The 23,653-nt window shown below is 46.0% G+C and overlaps 1 protein-coding gene across 1 annotated transcript in view; it reads right to left on the bottom strand.

Annotated features, from left to right (window-relative positions):
- Positions 1–418: 418 nt before the first annotated feature.
- LOC129701951 (tripeptidyl-peptidase 2-like) overlaps positions 419–23,653 on the bottom strand; it is a 101,125-nt gene continuing 77,890 nt past the window's right edge. The window contains exons 29-31 of the mRNA XM_055643395.1: positions 12,670–12,880; positions 5,029–5,148; positions 419–3,373 (exon numbers count right to left, since the gene is read on the bottom strand). Of these exons, the coding sequence (XP_055499370.1) occupies positions 3,284–3,373; positions 5,029–5,148; positions 12,670–12,880 (421 nt within the window). The 3' untranslated portion in view covers positions 419–3,283. The remainder of the gene's footprint in view (positions 3,374–5,028; positions 5,149–12,669; positions 12,881–23,653) is intronic.

The raw sequence follows: 23,653 nt of genomic DNA, 5'->3' as shown, positions 1-23,653 counted from the left end.
TCACATGTGACATGTCACAGTGAAATTCTTCGTATAAGGTATACAACGAGTCACCATGTATAGGGCGACGACAAATAAAGTCAATGAGGAAAATCGGGGTGGTAGCAAGTGGTAATTTGCAAAGGAACCAGAGGCAATATTTGCATTAAATAAAAAAGAGTGCCTTGCCTTGGACTTGGCAACAGTACTACGGTGGTTCTTTAAAAAAACCAAAACAGAACAATGGGGACACAACTTGCTGGAGTAACTCAGTGAGTGTGAGGAAGGTCCCAACCTGAAACGCCATCTATCCATGTCCTCCAGAAGCACTGTGTGTTCGACATAGAACAATAGGCCCTGGTCTCTACTGTGCTGTTGGTTTCTGGAATACTAGTATTTTCTCCAAATCATCAGCTCCAGGAAACAGATACAGAAATCATTCTTTGTCAAACAATTGATGATTTATTTGGTTTGTATATTGTAAATTTTGCAGATTGCATTATCAGTTTTCAGAAAGTCTACATGAAGAAGCAGTCTTTCTTAAAATCAGAATTTTTTTCCACCAGTGAGAAACAGACAGTGTTAACCACAGATCGATCACTAATCAAGAAGCACTGATATGCATCGACAAAAGGCCGCTCCAGATCTGAAGGCACAAAGGGAACAATTCTTAATTCCCACAAAAGTATAAACAATATTTGTTTTGTTCGGAAATGATGATCACATAAAAAGCAACAACATGCAGTTACTAGATATACTGTAATTAAAAAGCATTTACATAAATAACGGCTGAAATTATTTTCATATTAAAACCTGCATTGCACAACAAAAGCATCTTAAAAATATTTATCCAATTTAATGGAGGACGAAGGATATTTTCACTGGCTGATGTTGTCCCATGACTCAGATAGCTATTGAGATTTCCTGTCCAACCATACCCGAACACCAATATCACCCATCCATGCCCACACGGCAATCTAGTGTGTGGCTCCAGTGTCTGCCTCGTCAGTCATTCAAGACCCACAGAAAGGACCCATCAGGAGGACAATCACACTGGACTTCGAGTGATCACCGATGATGATTTAAGCTGGTGCATCAGCGAGTGAAGCGTTCTAATGATGCTATGCCTCCTCAAACTCGAGGGAAGCAGGAAAGGACGGAGAAACCAGGGGAGAAGGGAAGGGTTTGAATTGTGTGTGTGTGACCAAGGAAGGCAAATTCGGAGCTGCAATGTGACGGTGGGGCGAGGAACAATACTGCAGGATTGGTGATGAGTTCCACACATTGTCAGTACACAACGTGCTGGAGGAACTCAGCAGGTCAGGCAGCATCTGTGAGGAGACTGGATAAGCAATGATTTGGGTCAAACACCTTCTTCAGAGCCTGAAGATGGATCCCAACCCAAAATATAACCTGTCCATTCACTCCAGCAATTCCTTTTCTGTCCACACATTGTTATGAATTATTTCACAATGCTTATTTGTTGTGTGGGTGTAAGGGTCACCAGCAAAGCCGCTGCCCTGGCTCCAGTGAATGTTATGTTGGTCAGTTTTGGATACGAGACTCAATAATTTGGTGTGGTTGTGTAGTCAGATGTGGACCAAACCGGCAGAAGTGAAAAAGCTGGGTTGTTAACAACAATCTGACAGCTTCATAGTCACTTTTACTGATGTTCCCAGGACAACATGGCCAAATATGTGTGTCACATGACCTGACAACTGTCTGGGCGCCATGGTGACTCAAGCACCCAGGAGACTTTCTGGAGCATATTGCATTCGAGAGAAAATTCTCTTTTCAACAGTGAAATAAACCACAGGGTTTTGCAATTGAATTTCTTGCATTGCGGTTCACACAAAGGTGAAGGGTAAATGGTGAAACATTTCCCCACCGCACCACAACAGTAATTGAAAGTTAAAGGTACACAAAAAAGCTGGAGAAACTCAGCGGGTGCAGCAGCATCTATGGAATGAAGGAAAAAGGCAACGTTTCGGGCCGAAACCCTTCTTCAGTAATCAAAAGTTTTCAGACACAATCAACTGCAGATGCTGTCTTACAGAAAAAAAAGACAAAAGTGCTGGAGTAACTTAGCAGGTCAGGCAGCATCTCTAGAGGACATGGATGTAACATTCCGGGTCAGGACCCTTCTTCAGACAGTTCGAAGAAGGGTCTCAACCTGAAACAACACTTATCCATGTCCTCCAGAGATGCTACCTGACCCGTTACTTCAGACAGTCTGAAGAAGGATCTCGACACAAAATGTCAGCTGTCCATTCCCAATACTGATGCTGCCTGGACTGCCAAGTTACTCCAGCACTTTGTGCCTTTTATAATTGACATTTTTCAGATTTAGATATATTTTTGATGTGCAAAGGTTATTATCGATCAGCAAAGGCAGTCACAAGATCAATAATCGAAGAATGTTGCACCAAGTTCCAGGGCTGGGTTGTCTCGCCTGACCTTGTCTCTACCTGGTCTGCTCTCACCTTTTCAGATGTAGACTTTAGAGATACAGCACGGAAACAGGCTCTTTGTCTCACAGAGTCTGCGCTGTCCAATGATTATCCCGTACAACAACACCAGCCTACACACCAGGGACAATTTCCAAAAGCCAATTAACCTAAAAACCTGTACGTCTTTGGAATGCGGGGGTAAACCAGAGCACCTGGAGAAAACTCATGTGGTCACAGGGAGAACGTACAAACTCTATACAAACAGCACGAGTTGTCAGTATCGAACTCAGCTGACTGGCGCTGTAAGGCAGCACCTCTAGCTCTGCGCCAATGGACCGCCTCCAGCTGATGTGAGCCTCTGGCCACACTATGGAGGGCCATCTCCATCTCATGGGCTCCACCTACATCAGACCAATGCTATCTATGGATGAAATAGCTTGCTGAGCCTCCAAGCCCAAGCAGAATGGAGCGCTTGAAGTTCAATGCGAAGGAGAAAGTAAGGCATGGGGAAATGTATGGGGGTTGAAGGGAGATTGCAACTGTGGGGAGACCATGGAGTTCAGCCATGCTGAAAGAAACGCCTCCGCATTTCTACTGCAATGGATTGTGAAACACAGTCCTGACTCGAGTCACCATGTGAGGAGATGCCTCGAGAACTAGCAAACAAGACCTGAAGACTTTACAACACCAACCAATAATACTGCCATCCTCAACAGTCTGATCAATATTTTTTTATATATATAAAAAGAATGAAAATAACTCAAACACAAAGTTCCAACACCATCTGCCAGGGTCTGCCCACACCAATCTTGATTAAACATGCACTCAGCAGGTCTTCATTCCACCAACAACGCTTAAAATGGGACGTAATCCGGGGGAAACATCACCAGCAGGGAATTCACGTAGATAGAGGCACAGTGCTCCCATCCCAGGGACCTCAGCAACTGAAAGAGAAAACACGTCAGATGATACCACAATCTCTCGATGCTTTCAGTAAAGTTATCAATACATTTCCAACTCTAACACTTTTTAAACAGGCAGCATAAAAAATACATAGTCTCGTGTGAAGCTACCCACTGGTGTGGTACATGACGTAGTGAGAGGCGTCACAGTGGCAAATTGTAGTAGGTCGTTAAAATGGCTTTGGTCAAATTGTAAATTGTGCAGGATGTGTAGGAAAGAACTGCAGGGGCTGGTTTAAATCAAAATGCTGCAGTAACTCAGCGGGAATGGAATGGGTGATATTTCAGGTCGAGACCCCGTAAATTGTCCCTTGTGTGTAGGATAGAGTTAGTGTAAGGGGTGATCGCTGGTCAGCATAGACTCGATGGGCTGAAGGGCCCCTCTTTGCTCTGTATCTCTAAACGTCAGTCTAATTTTCATCCCTTGAGCTATGAAGCAATATGGGAGGTGTGACACACTAGCCTAGAGCCGTGGCTAGTGTCTCTGCCCATTGTGAAGGCAGAAGCTGGGATTACTGCAGCATATACAGCAGCATGGACCATTACGGAAACACCTCACACCTGGTGCCAATACCACCTTCCACCAACACCATCCAGCCCCTCTCACCACCTCCCCACCCAGAGCACAATCTCGCCCTCCCCACCCAAGAGATGTGCAGAATGTTTTTTTTTAACATACAAAAAGTTGAGAAATGCAGCGTGGAAATAGGCCCTTCGGCCCAAGTCCACACTGACCATCGATCACCTGTTAACACTAGTTCTATGTTATCCCACTTTCGCATCCACTCCCAATGCACTAGAGGCAATTTACAGAGGTCATTTAACCTACAAACCCGCACGTCATTGGGATGTGGTGGAAACTGTAGCACCCGGAGAAAACCCACGCGGTCACAGAGAGAACGTGCTAACTCCACGTGGGCAACACCCAAGGTCAGAATCAAACCTGGGTCTCTGGGGCGGTGAGGCAACAGCTCTTTCAGCTGCCCCATCCCAAGTGGTGGGTGCCTGCAACTTATAGCTAGGGGTAACAATGGAGGCCAATCTGACAGTTGCATTCAGGAGGCTTTTAGATAAGCACATGGATATGTAGGGAATGGAAGGATATGGATCACATGCAGGCAGAGGAGATTGTTTAACTTGGCATCATGTTTGGCATAGACACTGAGGGCAGAAGGGCCTGTTCCTGTGCTGAACTGTTCAATGTTTTGTATTTCTAAAGTACAGGGTCAAAATCATTGCACGTTGACCAACATGCCTTGACCCTTTATCACTTCAGAAAGATTACCCTAAACCCTCAGGCTACCCCCAGCTTCCACACCCTCCTCGCTGCACAGGGGGAGTGAGTGGCCGACTTGTCAGTGGGTCATGAGGACATGGACAAGCCATGTTTCGGGTCGGGACGCTTCAACTGATATGAAACGTCTCCTATCCATGATCTCCAGAGATGCTGCTTGGCCTGCTGAGTTACTCCAGCACTCCAGTTCCACGCAAGATCCAGCATCTGCAGTTCCTTGCAACTTCTCGCTTGTGTGAATGTTGTGCGGATGATGGGGACTTCACGCCTGGCTGCACTGTGCAGAGTGAACCTGGATCACCCTGCCTTTGCTCACTTCAGAGGAAAGAACATTTGTACCAACCTGAATACAGTTGTTCCAGTTTTCCTGACTCGGCTTATTTTCAATAATTTTGGTAGCAAACTTCAAAGCACGTCCAAATTGTTTTTTCACCAAGGCATGCTTATACGCAAATGTTAATGCCTGTAAACAGAAATATAAACAAGGACAATACAAACACCAAAACTATTGCACAAAATGCACCTGAATGGATGCCTTCCTAGTAATCTAGTGTTACTCTGCACAGGATAAAATGAAGACAGTTAAAGAGAAACGCAATGAATGTAAACAGTTAAACCGCAAACTTACATCACCTGGATTCTCGAAATCGCAACATACAAATGCTCCGGAGAAGGGTCCCGACCCAAAACATCACTTACCCACTTTCTCCAGAGATGCTGCCTGACCTGCTGAGTTACCCCAGTACTTTTTGTCTATCTTTGGTATAAATCACCATCTGCAGTTCTTTGTTTGTACATACTAAAGGGTTATCAGCATATACGTGCAAGGCTGATGTTCCTGTAGCTGGATTGTGCAGATGGGTCACAGTCTCAAAATAAGGTGTCAGCCATTCAGGATAGGGAGGTGAAAAAACTTCTTCACCAGACTAGCAAACCTTAAGAATTCTGCCCCCAAGAGGCTTTGGAGGTTCAGATACCGAGTATTTCGTTGCTGGAGGTTGAGGGGTGACTTGATAGGAATATGTAAGTTTGTGAGAGGCATAGATAGGGTAGAGAGTCAAAACCGTTATCCCATGGTAAGGGTTATAAAAACAAGAGGACATAATGTTAAGGTGGGAGGAGTTTTAAAAGGGATTTGGGAGGCAAGTTTTTTTCCACTCACGGAGAGAGAATGATATCAGGATCTCACTACCAGAAGAGGTGGTGGAATCAGATGCAATCACTATGTTTAAGAGATATTCAGAAATGCACTTGAATCGGAAAAGCATAGAGGGATGGGGGCCTATTGCAGGTAAATGGTTTTGGTGTTGATGCGTAAAATGGTCGGCGTGGTTGTGGTCTGCCGAAGGGGCTGTTTCCGTGTTGTCCAGTATAACTGTATTTAAGATTGAGACTGATAGATTTGTTACATAAAGGGAATGAAAGGATATGGAGTTGGTACAAGAATGGGACACGAGCCAAAATATCCAGCATGATCCAGAAGCTGGAGTCCCACACGCCAGGTTCAGGAACAGCTATTTCCCTACAACCATCAGGTTCTTGAACCAACCTGCACAACTCTAATCCTACCTCGGCAACTGAACACTATAATCCTCTTACACTACATGGACGTTGTTTCCCAAGTATACTTTTACACCAATGGCTTGCCGTTTACATAGACTTTCTTTTGGAAATTTCATGTATAAATTATATATGATTTCTGTTTTTTGTGATGCTACTGCAAACAAGATCTTCATTGTACCGTACTTGTGCATCTGACAATATTCTAGACTTGACTTGATTTTATTGAATGCTGGAACAGGCTGGAGGAGCTGAATGGTCTATTCCTGCTTCTATTTCTTATGTTGTTATACACTGTGAAACAAATCGATCGCAGCTATTTAGACAAATGTGGCAGCTGTTTTTCACCTAAAATGATTCCAAGAGCACAGAAGGAGATTACCATTTAACTGATTTTGGTGTGATAGGAGAGATTCATGTTTCAAGACCCTAACAGGTTTTGAATATAAACTAGAAAGGGCAGGAGACAAGGCAGAGGTAGGGGGTGGAATGGAAAACAAAAATCAGCATTTCATCGCATATGTGTTTTCCTCAGGATATCTCCAGGTGCTCACAGACCGGGTTATTGTTGTATGATTAGATGCTTGCTGCCTCCCTCCAATAGAAATGAAATAATGTCTTGTTAAGCTGCAGACACGAGAGACACAGATGCTGGAATCTGAATCAAAAACATCAGCTGTATCTGTTGGCTCAAGCAGTGCTCAGAGCTTCAAGCAGCAGTGCAGAGGCAAAGGCTATGATATAGGAGCAGAATTAAGCCTTTTGGCCCATCGAGTCTGCTACACCATTTGATCGTGGCTGATCTATTTGCTCCTCTCAACCCCATCCTCCTGTACCTGTCAATCTCTGCTTTAAAAGCTCAATGACAACCTCCACTGCTGCCTGTGACAATGAATCCCACTGATTCACCACCCTTTGGCTAAATAAATTCCTCCTCGCTTCCATTCTCAAGGTACCCCCTTTGATTCTGAGGCTGTGTCCTCTGGTCCTAGACTATCCCACTACTGGAAACATCCTCTCCACATCCACTCTATCTCGGCCTGTCAAAGGATGTTTAACAAGATCCTGAATCAGGATTTAATTGCTAAGAGCGTGGCACAATACAGCACAGGAAAAGGCCCTTTGACTCACAATGTTCGTGTGATCACAATTTATTTGATCAATTTTGAATCGGGAAATGGAACTACAGATGTGAATAAGGGTGTAACGAATATGTGACATCATTCAAGATACCATTAATGAAATTATTTTTCTTCAGGAAGTTCAATTGATGGGTGAGAGGAGGTGCATTTTAGTGGGCAGGGGTATGCTGGAAGAATGATGTACTAATTGGGTACTTGAACAGCTCCATGTAGGGGAATTCACGGGCTAACCAAGCTAGAGAAACGCAACTGAACATGGGTTTGATTGCACAGGGTTAGAAATGAAAAGCAAAGAGCTCATGTTGAACTTGCATTGAACCCTGCTTTGTGTACTGCGCTGTGTTCTAGCTTTTAGATGTAAAACCGACAAAAACACTTTGGAGGAGGCGTTAGAAGGATTTATAAGGAAGACTGATACCTCAATTTAAACTTTGGCTTGTACTAGGTAGATTGACGAGGCTGGGTTTTTTGGGGGATAAAAGAATTGTGGTAACTTAAGAGCATTAAAAAAAAATTTGAATTGAAAAATACAGCATGGAAACAGGCCTTCAGCTCACCGTGTCCATGCCGACCATCGATCGCCCATTTACACTAGTTCCACATTATCCCACTTTTGCAACCACTCCTTACACACTGGGGGGTAAATTACAAAAGGGCAATTAACCAACAAACCTGCACGTGTTTGGGATGTAGGAAGAAATTGGAGCCCATGGCTGCAGAGAGAACGTGCAAACTCCACACAGGTCAGTATTGAACCCGGGGTCTGTGGAGTTGTGAGGCAACAGCTCTAACGGGTGCACCACTTTTACATTTAAAAAAAATGGTGGGCCAATTTGGAATGCTCCCACATTCGCTGGAATTCCTAAGTGTACAAAAGTCACAGTATATCCAATATGGAGTTATGAGAAACTTTCTTTGGTCAGAGTGTTGAGAACAGGTGCACTGATGAAAGGTCTTTCAGGCTTCTGAACAGTCCTTCCATAAGCTAGGGTACTGTCTAATTTTACTTCGGAGTCACGTGAGTGACTACGTGAAGAACCCACCCAGTGCTCAGGCGCGGCATTACGCCAGCAGCACAACAGCGGCGGCAGCTGGAGTCAGGCTCTCCAGCTGCAGGATAAAAACGAGACCTCAGGTAAGTGAGTTTTTTGTTCTACAGAGAAAGCAGTCGCTATCATGGCTACAAGGAAGCGACTAGCGAAAAGGACTGCCTGCCCGACTCCCCCCGAGGAGGGTTCGATATCCGGGTGGCAGCCACTGGCGGCGGGACAGCTGTACGAGCGCTCCCCAACACCTGAACCCGAGCCGCTCCCTGTGCCGCCGACTTCTACACCGCGCACAGGGAGGAAATCCACCCGAAAAACGGACCGGCCGGTGGTCTCCGACTCGTCGGAGGAACGGGAAGAGTCTCCCCCTGCGAAACGGAGAGACAGCCGCTTGAGCTGTATGAGGCAGCTCCTCGAGCAGATGCTCGAGCAGGAGATGCAAGAGAAGCATCCCTACGGAGGACGGGCTGAGACCTCCTCAAAATTGTCACCACACCCCTCTGCTCCCTCTTTATTTGAGGTTAGCAAGGGAGGCCAGGGCTGGGCTGGCTTAACTCATGGGCAGGCGGACAACTGCGCTAGCATGCCAGGGGAGCAGGAGCATGAAGAGCTGCTGGGTGTAGTTGACTGCTATGCGGCACCCCCGAGGGCTGGGAGAATGCTGGAACCAAGAATGGCAGCAAACATCAACAGACTCTCGAACAAAGCCCTGCAGGAGACTCTAACTATGTCCTTAAGTTTGACTTGATTATATTTATATATATTATCTGATATGATGGAACGGCATGCAAAACAAAGCTTTTCACTGTACCTTGGTGCACGTGACAATAATAAACCTAAACCTTAAAACGCTGATGGTTGTCCTTTGTTCAGAGCCTGACCTGCTGAGAGTTGCCACCAGAGGGAAGATGAATTGCAGATGGATTTAAAGGGAAACTGGACATGCCGGAAGGGAGAGAGGGGTGCATAGGCAGGCTGACAGACTAAGATGAAAAGAGCGGAAGAAGAGTGTGTGCTGCCTGAACACTAACAGAGAGCTACAAAGCGCTAGAGTAACTCAGTGGGTCAGGCATCATTTCTGGAGAACATGGATAGGTGACGTTCCCTATAGGGACCTTTCTTCAAACTGATTGCAGTGGAGGTGGGGCAGGACAAAGCCTGGTGGATACAGGTGAGCAGGGTTTTTTGATAGGCAGATAGTTGAACAAAGGTCAGAGATGAAAAGACGAAAAGTGACAGGAGAGAAGAATAAGCAGATTTGAGGAACAGCATTTCATTTTGGTACCTTACTACCTAATCAGTATGAGCTCTGAATTCTCCAATTTTAGGTAACTAAACTAAAAACACCACCCCCCCCCCCCCCCCCCCCCCCCCCCCCCCCCCCCCTGTGCCCCACCTGGACGCAAACCCATTTTCCCTTTCCCCTTCCCCAATGCCCTTCCACCTATATTCTTCCCTCTGGCTTTACAATTCGCGTAAGTTTTATCTTTATCTATTTGTCTTTTCATCTCTAGTCCACCCATCTGCCTAACAAACACATCCTTACCTGTATCCACCTATGACTTGCCAGACTTTGTCCCACCACCTCTCTTCCAGCTTTCTCCCCCCAACCACAATCAGTCCGTGTGCGGACGTGGCGTCGAAGGACGAGAAGCCGAAGCAAAGAAGTGGAAGCCAAATAACCGAACGGAAACGCCAAATAACCAAAAGCGTACGAAGCCGAAACGCCAACTAACCGAAAGGACGGGACGCCTAAAAGCAAACTGACCGAAAGGCTGTTCTGCCGAAACGCCAACTCACTGAAAGGCTGCGTCACCTACAAGCCAACTCACCGAATGGCCGCTCTGCCGAAAAGTCAAATAACGGACATGACATCGCCGGGGGGGGGGGGTTGGGACTTGTCAGTGATTGGTCCAGACCCCCGCGTCCATCACATCACTGGCCGATGGAGAAGGGAGGGTGGGGGTCATTCTCCACACAAGCCATAGGTGACTGGGCACTCTTAACCTGAGCACCAAGTTGTAAGCGGCCAAACGTGCGCATCCCTCGGGACAGCCCCCACTCTCCCACGGCCACCCTCCGCCTCTTCTCCCCTGTGCCGCAAGACCTTCCCACAGGATGGGTTCGGTATTAAAACTCAAAATAGAGTAACTGATTTAAAAACAAAAATGTTACATGTATAAATAGTTCTTACATTCAGGAACCTGGTTAATTAATGTGGTGGATAGCGGAGGCGGCGATGGCGATGCCGCCCAGGGGTGGGGGGGGGGGGGGAGATAGGGGGGATGACTGGGGGATAGCGGGGCCGATGCCACTGGGGGAGGGGGAATAGCGGGAGTGGCGTTGGCCATGCCGCCTGGGGGAGGGGGAGAATAGCGGGGGCGATGCCACCCAGCAGCGTTATTTGACTTTTCGGCAGAGCGGCCATTCGGTGAGTTTGCTTTTAGGCATCCCACCCTTTCGGTTAGTTGACTTTTAGGCGTCCCGCATTTCTGGTTAATTGGCGTTTCGGCTTCATTTCCGTTCGGTTATTAGGTTTCCACTTCAGCTTCTCGTACTTCGGTGCCACGCCCGGGTACCCAATCAGTCTGAAGAAGGGTCCCGACCCAAAATATTGGATCCAAGTTCTCCAAAGATGCTTTTCCTTCCTCCAGTTCCCCCCTCCCCATACATCTATCATTCAGTCTGAAGAAGGGACTCGAAAAATCACCTATTCCTTTTCTCCAGAGATGCTACCTCACCCACTGAGTTACTCCAGCAATTTGTATCTATCTCCAGAAATGCTGCTTGACTGGCTCAGTTACTCCAGCACTGTCTTTTTCCGTAAACCAGCATCTGTAGTTCCTCATGTCTGCTAATAGAAAGCTGGTGAGGTCAAGAGTCTGTCTCTGTGCTGTAGATGATATAACTTGCTGATTTGAACACAATATATCGATCATTAACTACGCCGATCTTACACAATCCCATACACGTGAAACCCAGGGCAGAGCAGGCAGCAGTAGCTCGGGAAGATAGGTAAACATTTAAGGAATGACAGCAGCATTAAATTGTCTCAACATTAGAAATAAAAGCCTGTGCTGCCTTTCCCGAGTAGTGATCTGCATCTGATGTAGGTGAAGGATGCTGTTAAACTGCGTGCAATGTTGCATCAACATTAAACGCTTCTGGCCCCCCACAAGGCGATGCGTTGCCAGGGTAACCCAGCACGTACACACTCAAATGATCTGCAAGGTTACCATGGTAACCCAGAATATGCCGCAGATCAAGGAACAGCTCAACAGTCTGCTGACAACATTAAAGCGCCGGCGGTCCATCAACGCCTTCGCTGAACGTGAAGAGACTGCATGATGGCTAATTCCAAAAGTCTCCTGGAAAGATAGTGGCTGCCTGGGGAGGATGCGGGATTCTGTGGTGACCAGAATCAGGAAAGATTTGTAGGACAGAGGAATCAATGGGCGTGCAGCAAAGGCAGACACATACAAAGGGCGGCACAGTGGTGTCTCCCTGTGATCGCGCGTGTTTTGCCCAGGTGCTCCGGTTTCCCCCCACATGTCTGTAGGTTAATTGGTTTCTTTAAATTGTCCCTGGTGTACAGGATAGAGCTAGTTATCTATGGTTGGCACGGACTGACAGGCCTATTTCCATGCTGTATCTCTAAACTAAGCAAGGTTGGTATGGATCAGCACAAGTACACGTGAATGGAAGTATTGCGGCAAGTGGATGGGTTTTGCATGTGCTCCCTGTGACGGTTTTATAGCTTTCCCCCCCAGATGCCAAAGACATGTGGGTTGGTAGCTTAATTGTATAGGTGAGTGGTAGAATCCGAGGGGAAGGGGGATTGAGGGGAGTGGAGACGAACAGGTTACGGAGAAACTTCATGGGGAATGAGACTGCTTTGTGAGCTGGCAATGACTTGATGGGCTGAATGGTCTCCTATTCCGTAAGAAAATCTGTTCATTGTAACAGGCTTTATGGGCAGTTCTGGTCATTGTACATAGGAAGGGTGTACAAAGTGCTGGAGTAACCGGCTGGTCATGCAGCATCTCTGGAAGTGATAAGTGGTTCAGCATGTATTCCCCACAATTATGTAAATAACAAGGGTCAGTGGAAAAGATGCAGTTGGATGGGGCTACTTTTACTGGGAACAATGCAACTCAGCAGGTCAAAAGCACAAGTGAGCACTTTGAAAAACACAGCTGCACAGGATAAATGCCAAGTTTGCAATACGTTGTTTACCTTACTATCTGTGAGATCGATCCACTTCTGGACATCATGGAAAGTTTCCATCAGGCTCTGGGATAGGTCACCTGACCCATCCTCGCCATGACCGATTGATTCGATTGAAGATACTTCACTCTGCGACTGGACTTGAAGAGCTGCATCAGCCAGAGCACATCCTTTCAGGCAGAGGGCTTCGATCAATGCTGACTTCTGCTTCTCCATATCACTGAAATTCAAAGGGTGACACAGTCTAAGTTCCACAGCTGTTTATTGCAGAGTGAATGGTTTCAGGAACAAATTAACCAATAACCAGGTTGAACAAGGGTTTGAAGAAGGGTCTCGACCTGAAACATCACCAATCCATGTTCTGCAGAGATGGGTCCTGATCTGCTGAGTTACTTCAGAACTTTGCGTCCTTGTGTATTAACCAGCATCTGAAGTTCCTTATTTCTACTGAACAATTATTTGTATTTGCATCACATTCATGCATCTTGTCTAGTAGGCCTAACTCAATAATACGTAATACTCCCAGCCTGAGAATACTCCCAGCCCACACATTTCCCCCATATCCCAACTCTTATCCCCCACTCCCTTCAACCTACTCTTTTCTCCCCTCAATACATCCATCTCTCTTTTATCTCCCCTCTTTCCCCTCCCCATCCCCTTCCACCCATAACTCCCCCTCCAGCTTTAGAATCCACTCCTCTCAACTCCATATCCAACACCCTTTGTCTCCTTTTCCCCTCTCGCTTTGATACTTACTCCACCCATCCGCCAATCACCTCCCCCCCCGCCCCCACCTGTACCTGCCTATCACTTGCCAGGCTTTGCCCCTCCCCCACCTTTCTTTTCCAGCTTTCTCCCTGCCCAAAAGGAACCTGTCCATTCCCTCCACAGATACTGACTGACTCTGCTGAATTCCTCTAGCATTTTTTATTCTGCTGAATCCAAATCTATGCTGGAAGGAACTGCAGATGCCAGTTGATACCAAAGATAGACACAAAATGCTGGAGTAACTCAAGTGGGTCAGGCAGCATCTTGGGAGAAAAGGAATAGGGGACAGAGTCTGAAGAAGTGCTCCGATCTGAAACATCACCTTTTCCTTTCCTCCAGAGAAGCTGCCTGACCCGCTGAGTTACTCCAGCACGTTGCACCCATCTGTGCTGTTTGCCGATATACATTGACTGGATGGACCAACACTTCCCCAACACCATAAATCCCCCAGTTTTACAAACCTCAGATCTCTCCAGTCCTCCATCGTCAACATATTGGAAATTCCTCATATTAATTATTTGCCAATTCTTAGGTCCCAAGCTCTGGAATTCCATCTGTGAACCTCTCTGACTCTCCTTTCCTTTAAAACTAGCCTCCTTGACCAAAGTTTTGACTATCTATTCTAATGTTCCCAAATAGCAATCAGTTCTAAAATGAGTTTGATAATTGTTCTAGTGTAACACTGTACAAATGTTTATTTTGCTTAAGGTGCAATAAAGAAAAACACACGCTGTGATGTAAGATGTTAATCACGCCACAAGATTTGAATCACGTATGCACCAATTTTGGATATCTGCAGGTATCAATTAACATGGGGTAATCTATACCCAAATCAGGAATCAAATTGGATGGATTAAAAAAATAAATAAGGCCGATTTATCAGTCTGGGAATGCCCAGAGGGATAGTGACAAGATTATGTGAGAGAGGTATGGAGAGGGGGTGGAGTGTAACATGGCGTAAATAGTAAAATAGCAAAACATCCACTCTAGATTAAAGAAAGGAAAAGAAAATATATTTTCTTGATATTCTTGAGTCATGGTGCACCTATATCGGACTTTGGTGAGGCTGCATTTGCAGTATTGCATGCAGTTCTGCTCAGCCTATTTTATGAAGGATTTGGAGAGGGTGGAGAAGAGGTTTCCCAAAATGCTGCCCGGTTTTGAGAATATTAGCTAGGAGGAGAGGTTGGACAAACTTTGATTATTATCTCTGGTGCGTCAGTGGGCAGTGTCAGGGGCACGCTTTTTTTTTTAAACGCAAAGGCTGGTGGGTGCCTGGAACACGCTGCCAGGGGTGGTGGTGGAGGCAGATAAGATAGTGGCATTTTGGCAGCTTTTAGATAGGCACATGGATATTTACGAAGATGTTGCCAAGACTCGAGGGTATGAGCTGTAGGGAGAGGTTGGGCTTTACTCCCTGGAGGCTGAGGAGTGATCTTACAGAGATGTAAAAAAATCATGAGGGGAACAGAGGTTGAATGCACGCAGTCCTTTTCCTAGGATAGAGGAATCAATAACCAGAAGACGTAGGTTTAAGGAGAGAGGAGAAAGAGTAAATAAGAACTTGAGAGGTATAAAATCTGAATGAAACCTTGTGTTTAAAAGATTAAAGGTAATGTAAATATGATTTTACTTCGGAGTCACGTGAGTGACTACGTGAAGAACCCACCCAGCGCGCAGGCGCGGCATTACGTCAGCAGTGCAACAGCGGCAGCAGCTGGAGCCAGGCTCTCCAGCTGCAGCATAAAGACGAGACCTCAGGTAAGTGCCTTTTTTGTTTCAGAGTCGCGCTAGAGAGAATAATGGCCTCTCGCAAGCGACCAGCCAGGAGGACTGCCTGCCCTACTCCACCCGAGGACGGGTCCATAGCGGGACGGCAGCCTCTCGCAGCGGAGGAGCTTTTTCAACGCTCCCGCTCACCCGACACCGAGCCGCCCCCAGTGCTGCAAATCTCGACGCCCCGCACAGGGAGGAAGGCGACACAGAAAACCGACCGGCCGGTGTCCTCCGATGATTCGGAGGAACGGGAACACTCTCCCCCACCGAAAAGGGGAGACGTTCGGATGAGCTGCATGAGGCAGCTCCTCGAGCGTATGATTAATGAGGAGATGCGGCATCTCCCAGGAGGACGGGCTTTGGCCTCCTCCTCTCCACACCCTTCTGTACCCTCTCTATTCGAGGGCAGTAAGGGAGGCCAGGACTGGGCTGGCCTATCCCAAGGGCAGGCGGAGGATATCGTCAGCATGCCGGGCGTGCCGGAAGAAGAGCTACTGGGTGTAGTGGGCCGATATGCGGCACCACCAACAACTGGGATGGTGTTGCCACCCAGAATGGCGGCAACTATAAACAGGCTGTCCAACAACCCGCTGCAGGACAAGGCTGTCCAGCAGGCCCTTGACAACTACATCGCGCCCGAAAATTGCGAGGCGCTGAAGGTCAAGACGGTAAATGGGCAGATCTGGAACCAGCTGGGGCAGCACATAAGGGCTCAGGAGGTAAAAATGCAGCGAGTCCTGAAGCTACACTCAGCAGCCGTCACCGCCTTTGCTCGGTCAGTTGGGGAGGAAGACCTGACCATACCCCAGCAAGATGCCCTCGCACTGATGTGCGGCACCACGTACGAGCTAAACAACCTACGGCGGGACAACATCAGGCCTGCCCTCAACCCAACATATGCGGGCCTCTGTAAAGCTCCAGCGCCCGAACGACAGGCGCTGCTATTTGGTGCGGATCTGCCCAAAAGGCTCAAGGAGTTGGAAGAGGCGGCAAAACCAGTAGGCCTCATGAGGGCAGGGCCAGGACCGAGCAGGGCGAAGACACCCAGTTGGCCGCACGCCTCGGCAGCCACCAGCAGATACCGAGCTGGTGAAAGCCTGGTGACCGCCTCCCACTACCCCCAGTGCTCTTTTTTAGAGCGGGGCCCAGGGCGGAGCCGTGGGAAGATGCGCCGCCCCACCGCAGCACCAACACGGACAACCTTGGGCCAGACCCACTGGAAACGACCCCACAAGTGAACATGGAGGTAGGTGGGTCTGGTTCCTGTCAACATACACAGACAAAGGGTGTAGTATTAACAGGGGGACGTTTGAGGTTCTTCAAGCATGTTTGGTGCTCCCTTACTAACAATCAGTTTATACTCAACAGTATTAGTGGATACAAGATTGAATTCAAACCAGGCGTAGAACCGCCAGTTCAGCACATGCCCCAAAGGGTGTTCCTTCCCTCGGCAGTTGAGAAGGTAGAAGGACAAGCTGAACTTGATCGGCTCGTGGCTAAAGGCATCATAGAAATGACCACACACGAGCCGCAAGAATTTGTATCAAATATTTTTCTCAAAACTAAAAAAGATGGTGGATGTCGCATTATTATTGACCTGACATCACTTAATCAGTCTGTTGAGTATCAACATTTCAAAATGGAGACATTTGTCACTGCCAGACAACTGATCTCCAAGGGATACTACATGGCAAGCATAGATATCAAAGATGCTTACTATTTGGTACCCATTCATAAAGATTACTTTAAATATCTGAAATTTATCTGGAGGGGCCAGCTATGGCAGTACCGAGCTTTGCCCAATGGTTTAACGACAGCTCCCAGACTATTTACGAAAATTCTTAAAGTGGCCATGAAGAAATTGAGAGAATTAAAACATTTAGTAGTGGCCTATCTGGACGATGTTCTCATATTAGGAAGAACACGGGATCAAGCTGTCGCAGGAGTGTTAGCCACTAAACAACTCCTTGAAACTTTGGGTTTTATCCTCCACCCAGATAAATCAATATTGGAGCCTACTACTAACATGGATTACTTAGGCTTCACTATTGACACGATTCACATGACTGTCACTCTGCCCAGAAACAAAACAGTTTCACTCATTGAAGCTTGTAGCCATTTAATTGCCACACCGCAACCTAGAATACGGCATGTAGCCAGAGTTATTGGCTCTATAGTAGCAGCATTTCCGGCTGCCCAACATGGGCCCTTGCATTATCAAAATCTCCAAAGAGCAAGGACTCATGCATTACGCCTTCATAGGGGGCATTATGATCGCAAAATGGATTTACCCGCTGAAGCCAAATTAGAACTTCAGTGGTGGGTTGACAATATTTGGCACAGTCACAGTCCTATCACCGTAACCAATCCTAACATAACCATTGCAACGGATGCCAGTGCTTTAGGCTGGGGAGCTACTAACTCCAAAGACAGCACAGGTGGCAGATGGACTAATTCAGAGGCATCGCTACTACACTCACTGGGCATTAACTTTTTGGAAATGCTCGCCGCCTTTTATGGGCTAAAAGCATATGCATCTGGTATGCGACACGTGCATGTTAGAATTATGATCGACAACACTACGGCAGTATCTTATATCCAGCACATGGGTGGCATTAAATCAGTATCATGCGACAAATTAACTGCTATAATCTGGCAATGGTGTGTCGAGAGACATATTTGGCTATCAGCTGCCTATTTACCAGGCAAGCTAAATTTAGTGGCGGACACCAGGTCACGAAAATTCAACGACAACATCGAATGGATGTTGGACCCAAAATCATTTGCTAAAATTATCAAGCAATATGGTACGCCAGATATAGATTTGTTTGCGTCTAGGTTAAATCACCAACTACCCATGTATGTGGCTTGGGAACCAGACCCAGAGGCAGCAGCGGTAGATGCCTTCACGCTGGACTGGGGAAATTTCTTTTTCTATGCTTTCCCTCCCTTCTGCCTCATCAGTCGGGTACTCCAGAAAATTCAGGCAGACTCAGCCTCTGGCATTCTGGTCGTGCCCGACTGGCCTACCCAACCATGGTTCCCAATGTTCCACGACATGGTGGTAGAGACACCAATGGTCCTTCAACACCACCCCCAATTATTGACTCACCCGGTAACTGGCATTAGCCATCCATGCCACCAAAAATTGAAACTCCTGGTTTCCAGATTTTGAACAGGCCTTACCGGGGATTGGGGTTATCAGACAGAACAATCACCACCATGTCGGCATCCCTGCGAGTTTCCACCAAGAAACAGTACCTGACCTTCATCAGGAAATGGGAACAGTACTGTCTGGACGCAGGGACATCCTACACGACGACTTCGATCTCGGATGTGCTGGAGTTCCTGGCCCACCTGCACCATGATCTCAAGATGAGCTACAGTGCCATCAACACGGCTCGGAGCGCACTGTCCGCATATCTAATGCCGATAGAACAGCATAGTGTGGGATCCCACCCTCTAGTCATCAGACTCCTTAAGGGGATCTTTAATACCAAACCCCCTACGCCTAGATACACTCACATGTGGGATGTGAGTGTAGTTCTCACACACCTTCGAGGTTGGCCTCCGGTGGGATCCCTGAGCCTGGAACAGGCCACTTACAAAACCCTCATGCTCATGGCGCTTGTCTCAGCTCAAAGGGTCCAGTCGCTCCATCAGCTTAATCTAAACTACATGGTGACCACCCCAGATACCATTACTTTCACTATGCCGGGGTTGGTAAAACAAAGTAGACCAGGTACATCAAACTCCCCGATGATCTTCCGGGCTTACCCTCCAGAACCTAGGCTGTGTGTGGTGACCCTCCTTCAACATTATCTAGACACTACCCAGACGCTAAGAGGGAGAGAGAAAGCCTTATGGGTTAGCCACAGGAAGCCTTTTGGACGGGTAAACCAGCCAAACTTTATCCAGATGGTTGAAACAGGTCCTCAGCATGGCAGGGATTAACACTAATGTTTTTAAATCCCATTCAACCAGGGCAGCGTCCACCTCAGCGGCGGATAGGATGCAGGTTCCCCTCGACCACATCCTCAGGGCAGCGGGATGGTCAAGGGAATCGACATTCCAACGATTTTACAACAAACCGCTGATGGAACAGGACGTCTTTGCGGATACTGTTTTACAAACCGCAAAGTTATGATTTAAAGCCCATGGGAGCTATTTTGTTTTTGTTATAGTTAATAAATATTTCTTTTATAACTAAACAAACTTGTTGGTCTCTAGCTACCACTTCCTCCCTCGATGACCTTTCGGCAGTGAGTGATATAACTGTTACACGGTTTGAAATCACAGACCTTTGAAGTCTTCACGTAGTCACTCACGTGACTCCGAAGTAAAATAGTAAGATTAAACGAGTACTTACCAGTACGAAGTTTGATCTGTATTTTATGAGGAGTTACGATGAGGGATTACGTGCCCTCCGCTCCCACCCTCATTATATAGATCAAATTCGGACTAATGTCTCGTTGGTCTTCACTATCTTTACTTCAACTAGTGTCTATCTGTGATTCCACACCGCTGCTTGGAAGTATGCCGCGCCTGCGCGCTGGGTGGGTTCTTCACGTAATCCCTCATCGTAACTCCTCATAAAATACAGATCAAACTTCGTACTGGTAAGTACTCGTTTAATCTTACTATTAATTGGCTATCGCTCTATAGCTTATTCATTCTGTGTCTATATGCAAATACACATGGTCACAGAGGAAGGCTATATTGATGTTACTCCCAGGGCTATGTGACAAGAGCTCAGAAGACTGTGTAAAACCAAAGGCATTGATCTGCTAAAGGCAGTAAATTAAAAGGAGGGAAATAGTGGACATTCTCCGTGAGAAAAAATATTTACGATTATACCATGTCTCAGAATAGCTGCATAAAAATGTCAACAATGCATGAAACATAATGCATTTATGAGACAAATAAGTGCAATTACATGGATCAAGGGACGGTAAAAGATTTACAGAAATGTTCCTTGTCCACACAAATTCCCTGCAGATGTCACTGTTGCAATAACAACAGGAAAATATGTTTGTAAAGACAAAGGAAAGGTTGCAAAGCCTCTTAAATTTGTCCTGCCATTGTTCGGCACCATGGCTGAGTAGCTGAACTCTACTTTCCCACTCATCCCCTATATCTCTCGATGGATGTGGCGGGGAAGGTTCCACGAGTGGGAGAGTCCAGGACCAGAGTACAGCATCAGAATAAAAAGATAAATCTTCAAAAGGGAGATGAGGATGAATTTCTTCAGCCATAGGGTAGCGAATCTGTGGAATTCATTGCCACAGACGGCTGTGGAGGCCAAGTCATGGTGTATTTTAAAGGTGGAAATTGATAGGTTCTTGATTAGGAAGGCCATCAGAGGTTATGGGGAGAAGGCATGAATGAGGTTGGGGGGGGAACAGATTAGTTATGACTGAATAGCAGAGTAGACTCGATGGGCTGAATGGCCTAATTCTGCTCCTATGTCTTATGGCCATAGGTCTACAAATCATTGATCCCCAGTCCCAAATCTAATCTGCAGCAGGAAATCAACAATCATCTTGTGCAGAGAACTCCAAAGATTCATAGTCTCTGGACCAGTTTTTCATCCAATCCCTCATCCTGTGATAATTCTACACCCTCCAGCTCAGAGAACACAGCATCCATTCCAACAAACCCTCCAATAACTTGATGCAACTCAAAGGAATTTTCTCTCATTATCCAAACTCTGGTGCATGTCCAGCTATCCTGTGCAATGCGTTCACAGGACATCCCTCATCTCAACGAACTATTCATGAAACAGTTGTCGCACTTCCACGAAAGCAAGTAGTCCTTCCTTCGACCTGAAGGCAAAATACTGCACATAGTCCTCAAGGTGAGGTGTCACCAAAGGCCTGGTACTAACTGCAAACACTTTCTTACTCTCATCTTCCAACTCCCTTATAATAAAGACTAGCCTACTGACTGGAGACACAAGGAAATGCAGATGCTGGTTTACAAAACACAAAGAGCTGGAATAACTCGACGGGTCAGGCAGCATATCTGGTGAACATGGATAAGTGACGTTTTGGGTCAACAGAAAGAGGGTCCTGAACTGAAATGTTACCCATCCATGCTCTTCACAGATGCTGCCTGATCTGGTGAGTTACTCCAGCACTATGTGTCTAACCTACTAACTTGTGCTCTCCCTGTCTGCACTGTGTATTTTCCCCTTTGCTCTACCTAATGTACTTGTGTCAGATGATTGTATTTATGTAGTAGTATTATCTGATTTTATTGAATATCATGCAAAACAAAGCTTTTCATTGCACCTCGATACACATGACAACAATAAACCCAAACCTGAACTGCAGACGCTGGAATCTTGAGGAAAACGCAAAATGCTGGAGGAACACAGCAGGTTAGGCAGCATCTGCAGAGAGTGTGGACACACTGCATCAGTCTGATGAAGCGCCCCAGCCCAAAACGTCACCTGTCCATTCCCTCCACAGATACTGTCTGACCTGCTGAGTTCCTCCAGCACTTTGTGTTTTGTAACAACTGAAGACTACTTGCTCCATGTGATCTCCTCAACCAGAACAAAGATGAATTTCCTAGTATCGCCAAGGGCACCTGCATTTTTCCCCTTTCTGGTGATTGTGGAAGGTTTCCTTTAGAGATACAGCATGGAAACAGGCCCTTTGGCCCACTGAGTCCATGCCGACCATCGATCACCCGTTCTCACTAGTTCTATGCTATCCCACTTTGTCATTCACGCCATACACACCAGGGCATTATTTTAGAGGTAATTAACCTACAAACCCGCACATCTTTGGAATGTGGGAGGAAACTTTGAGGACATTTTGTGGAAAAAGAGGTTCTTTGAAGAAGTTAATAGATGGACAGGGAGAGGGGAGGCTGTAGATGTTGTTTACCTAGATTTTCAGAAGGCCTTCAATAAGGTGCCGCATGTCAGGCTGCTCGGGAAGATGAGCGCCCATGGTATTAAAAGGAAGATACTAGCATGGATAGTGGACTGACGGGATGGCAGAAGACAAAGAGTTGCAATAAAAGGCACTTTTCCAGGTTGGCTGGAGCTGTTTCTTTTCACGTTGTATATTAATGATTTGGATAAGTAGGTATGTTACAAAACTTACCTTCAGCGGCGCTGTAATTCTGCCACTGGCCGTGTGTGCGATTTTGGCACGTTTGAGGGGGGGGGGGGGGGGGGGGGGGTTAAAACGGGGTTATTTCCTGACCTGGTCCTGAATTATATTTGTTGGAGTGCAAGATTTTGCTAAAGAATCGTTCCTACGGCCGTTCTGTGTGTTTTTAAAAAAAATTCACCCGACAAGTTAATCGCTGGAATGATTTTAAAAGCAGCTTCTGAAGCCGTCAATGCCGACAACAGGGACGGATTTTATGCAGGACCAGGTAAAAGAAAGTAGTTTATTTTTATGTATAAAAGTGTTGCTTAAGATGTATTTAATTCACATTTTACATTTCGCGAAACGGTGATTTCCCCCCCGAAGAACCGGCAGTGTATTTGCTGCAGATATGGGGGTATAAATTCACCGCAACTGAACGTTCTAAATGGTCCCGTTCCAGTAAAACCCACTCGCAAGCTGATTTAAATGGCCATTAATTTACAGGTATTAAACATTAAATTCCTTCCATTTGGCCTATAAACCCATGACAATGAGATTTAAAAATTATGTTATATTCTGAATTATTGTGTGAATGTTATTTGGACACTTAGGCTATTTAAAAATGTTAATCTATTCTTAAGAAATGGATAGATGTTTAGATCTAGTAATTGAATGTTGTAATTAGCTACAATTAGGTAACTAACTAATTATATGCTTTAATTTCAAGTCATCTAAGTTAGATTGTTTCATATTTGTTTCAGAATGCTTCAATCTATAATAACTGAACATTTCTTTCAGTTCTCTTAAATTTTAAGAAAGTTTTAAGAAAGCCTTTAAATGTTCTCGATCACAGCTTTTGTGTTAAGTCAATGAAAAAGCAACAGGGAACAAGATGCCAATTTCCGAGTATGAAAATGGCCATATCTTTTTTAATACTGAAGATATGAATTAGGTGTCAAATTAAAGTTATTTTTATGCTTTATCTGATGGGATAAATTAAAGACTTGATTTTTTAAATCTCAAATTTTTGTAACATTGCTAGGATAAGGGTATTGAAGGCTTTGTGACCAAGTTTGCAGATGACTCTGGACAGTTTAGGAGAGTGGGCAGAAAAGTGGCAGATGAAATTCAGTGTAGTAAAGTGGGGAGTTATGCATTTTGATAATAAAGGCGTAGATTATTTTCTAAATGGAGAGCGAATCCAGAAATTGGTGCAAAGAGACTTGGGAGTGCTGGTGCAGGACTCCCAAAAAGTTAATTTGCAAGTCGAATCAGAAGGCAAATTCAATGCTAGCATCTATATCAATATCAGAGGACTGGAATTCAAAAACAGAGATGTA

Source organism: Leucoraja erinacea, chromosome 12 (assembly GCF_028641065.1).
Source record: "Leucoraja erinacea ecotype New England chromosome 12, Leri_hhj_1, whole genome shotgun sequence".
Lineage (NCBI taxonomy): Eukaryota > Metazoa > Chordata > Chondrichthyes > Rajiformes > Rajidae > Leucoraja > Leucoraja erinaceus.
Note: the sequence above shows the minus strand (reverse complement) of the source record. Positions and strands in the feature narration are given on the sequence as shown.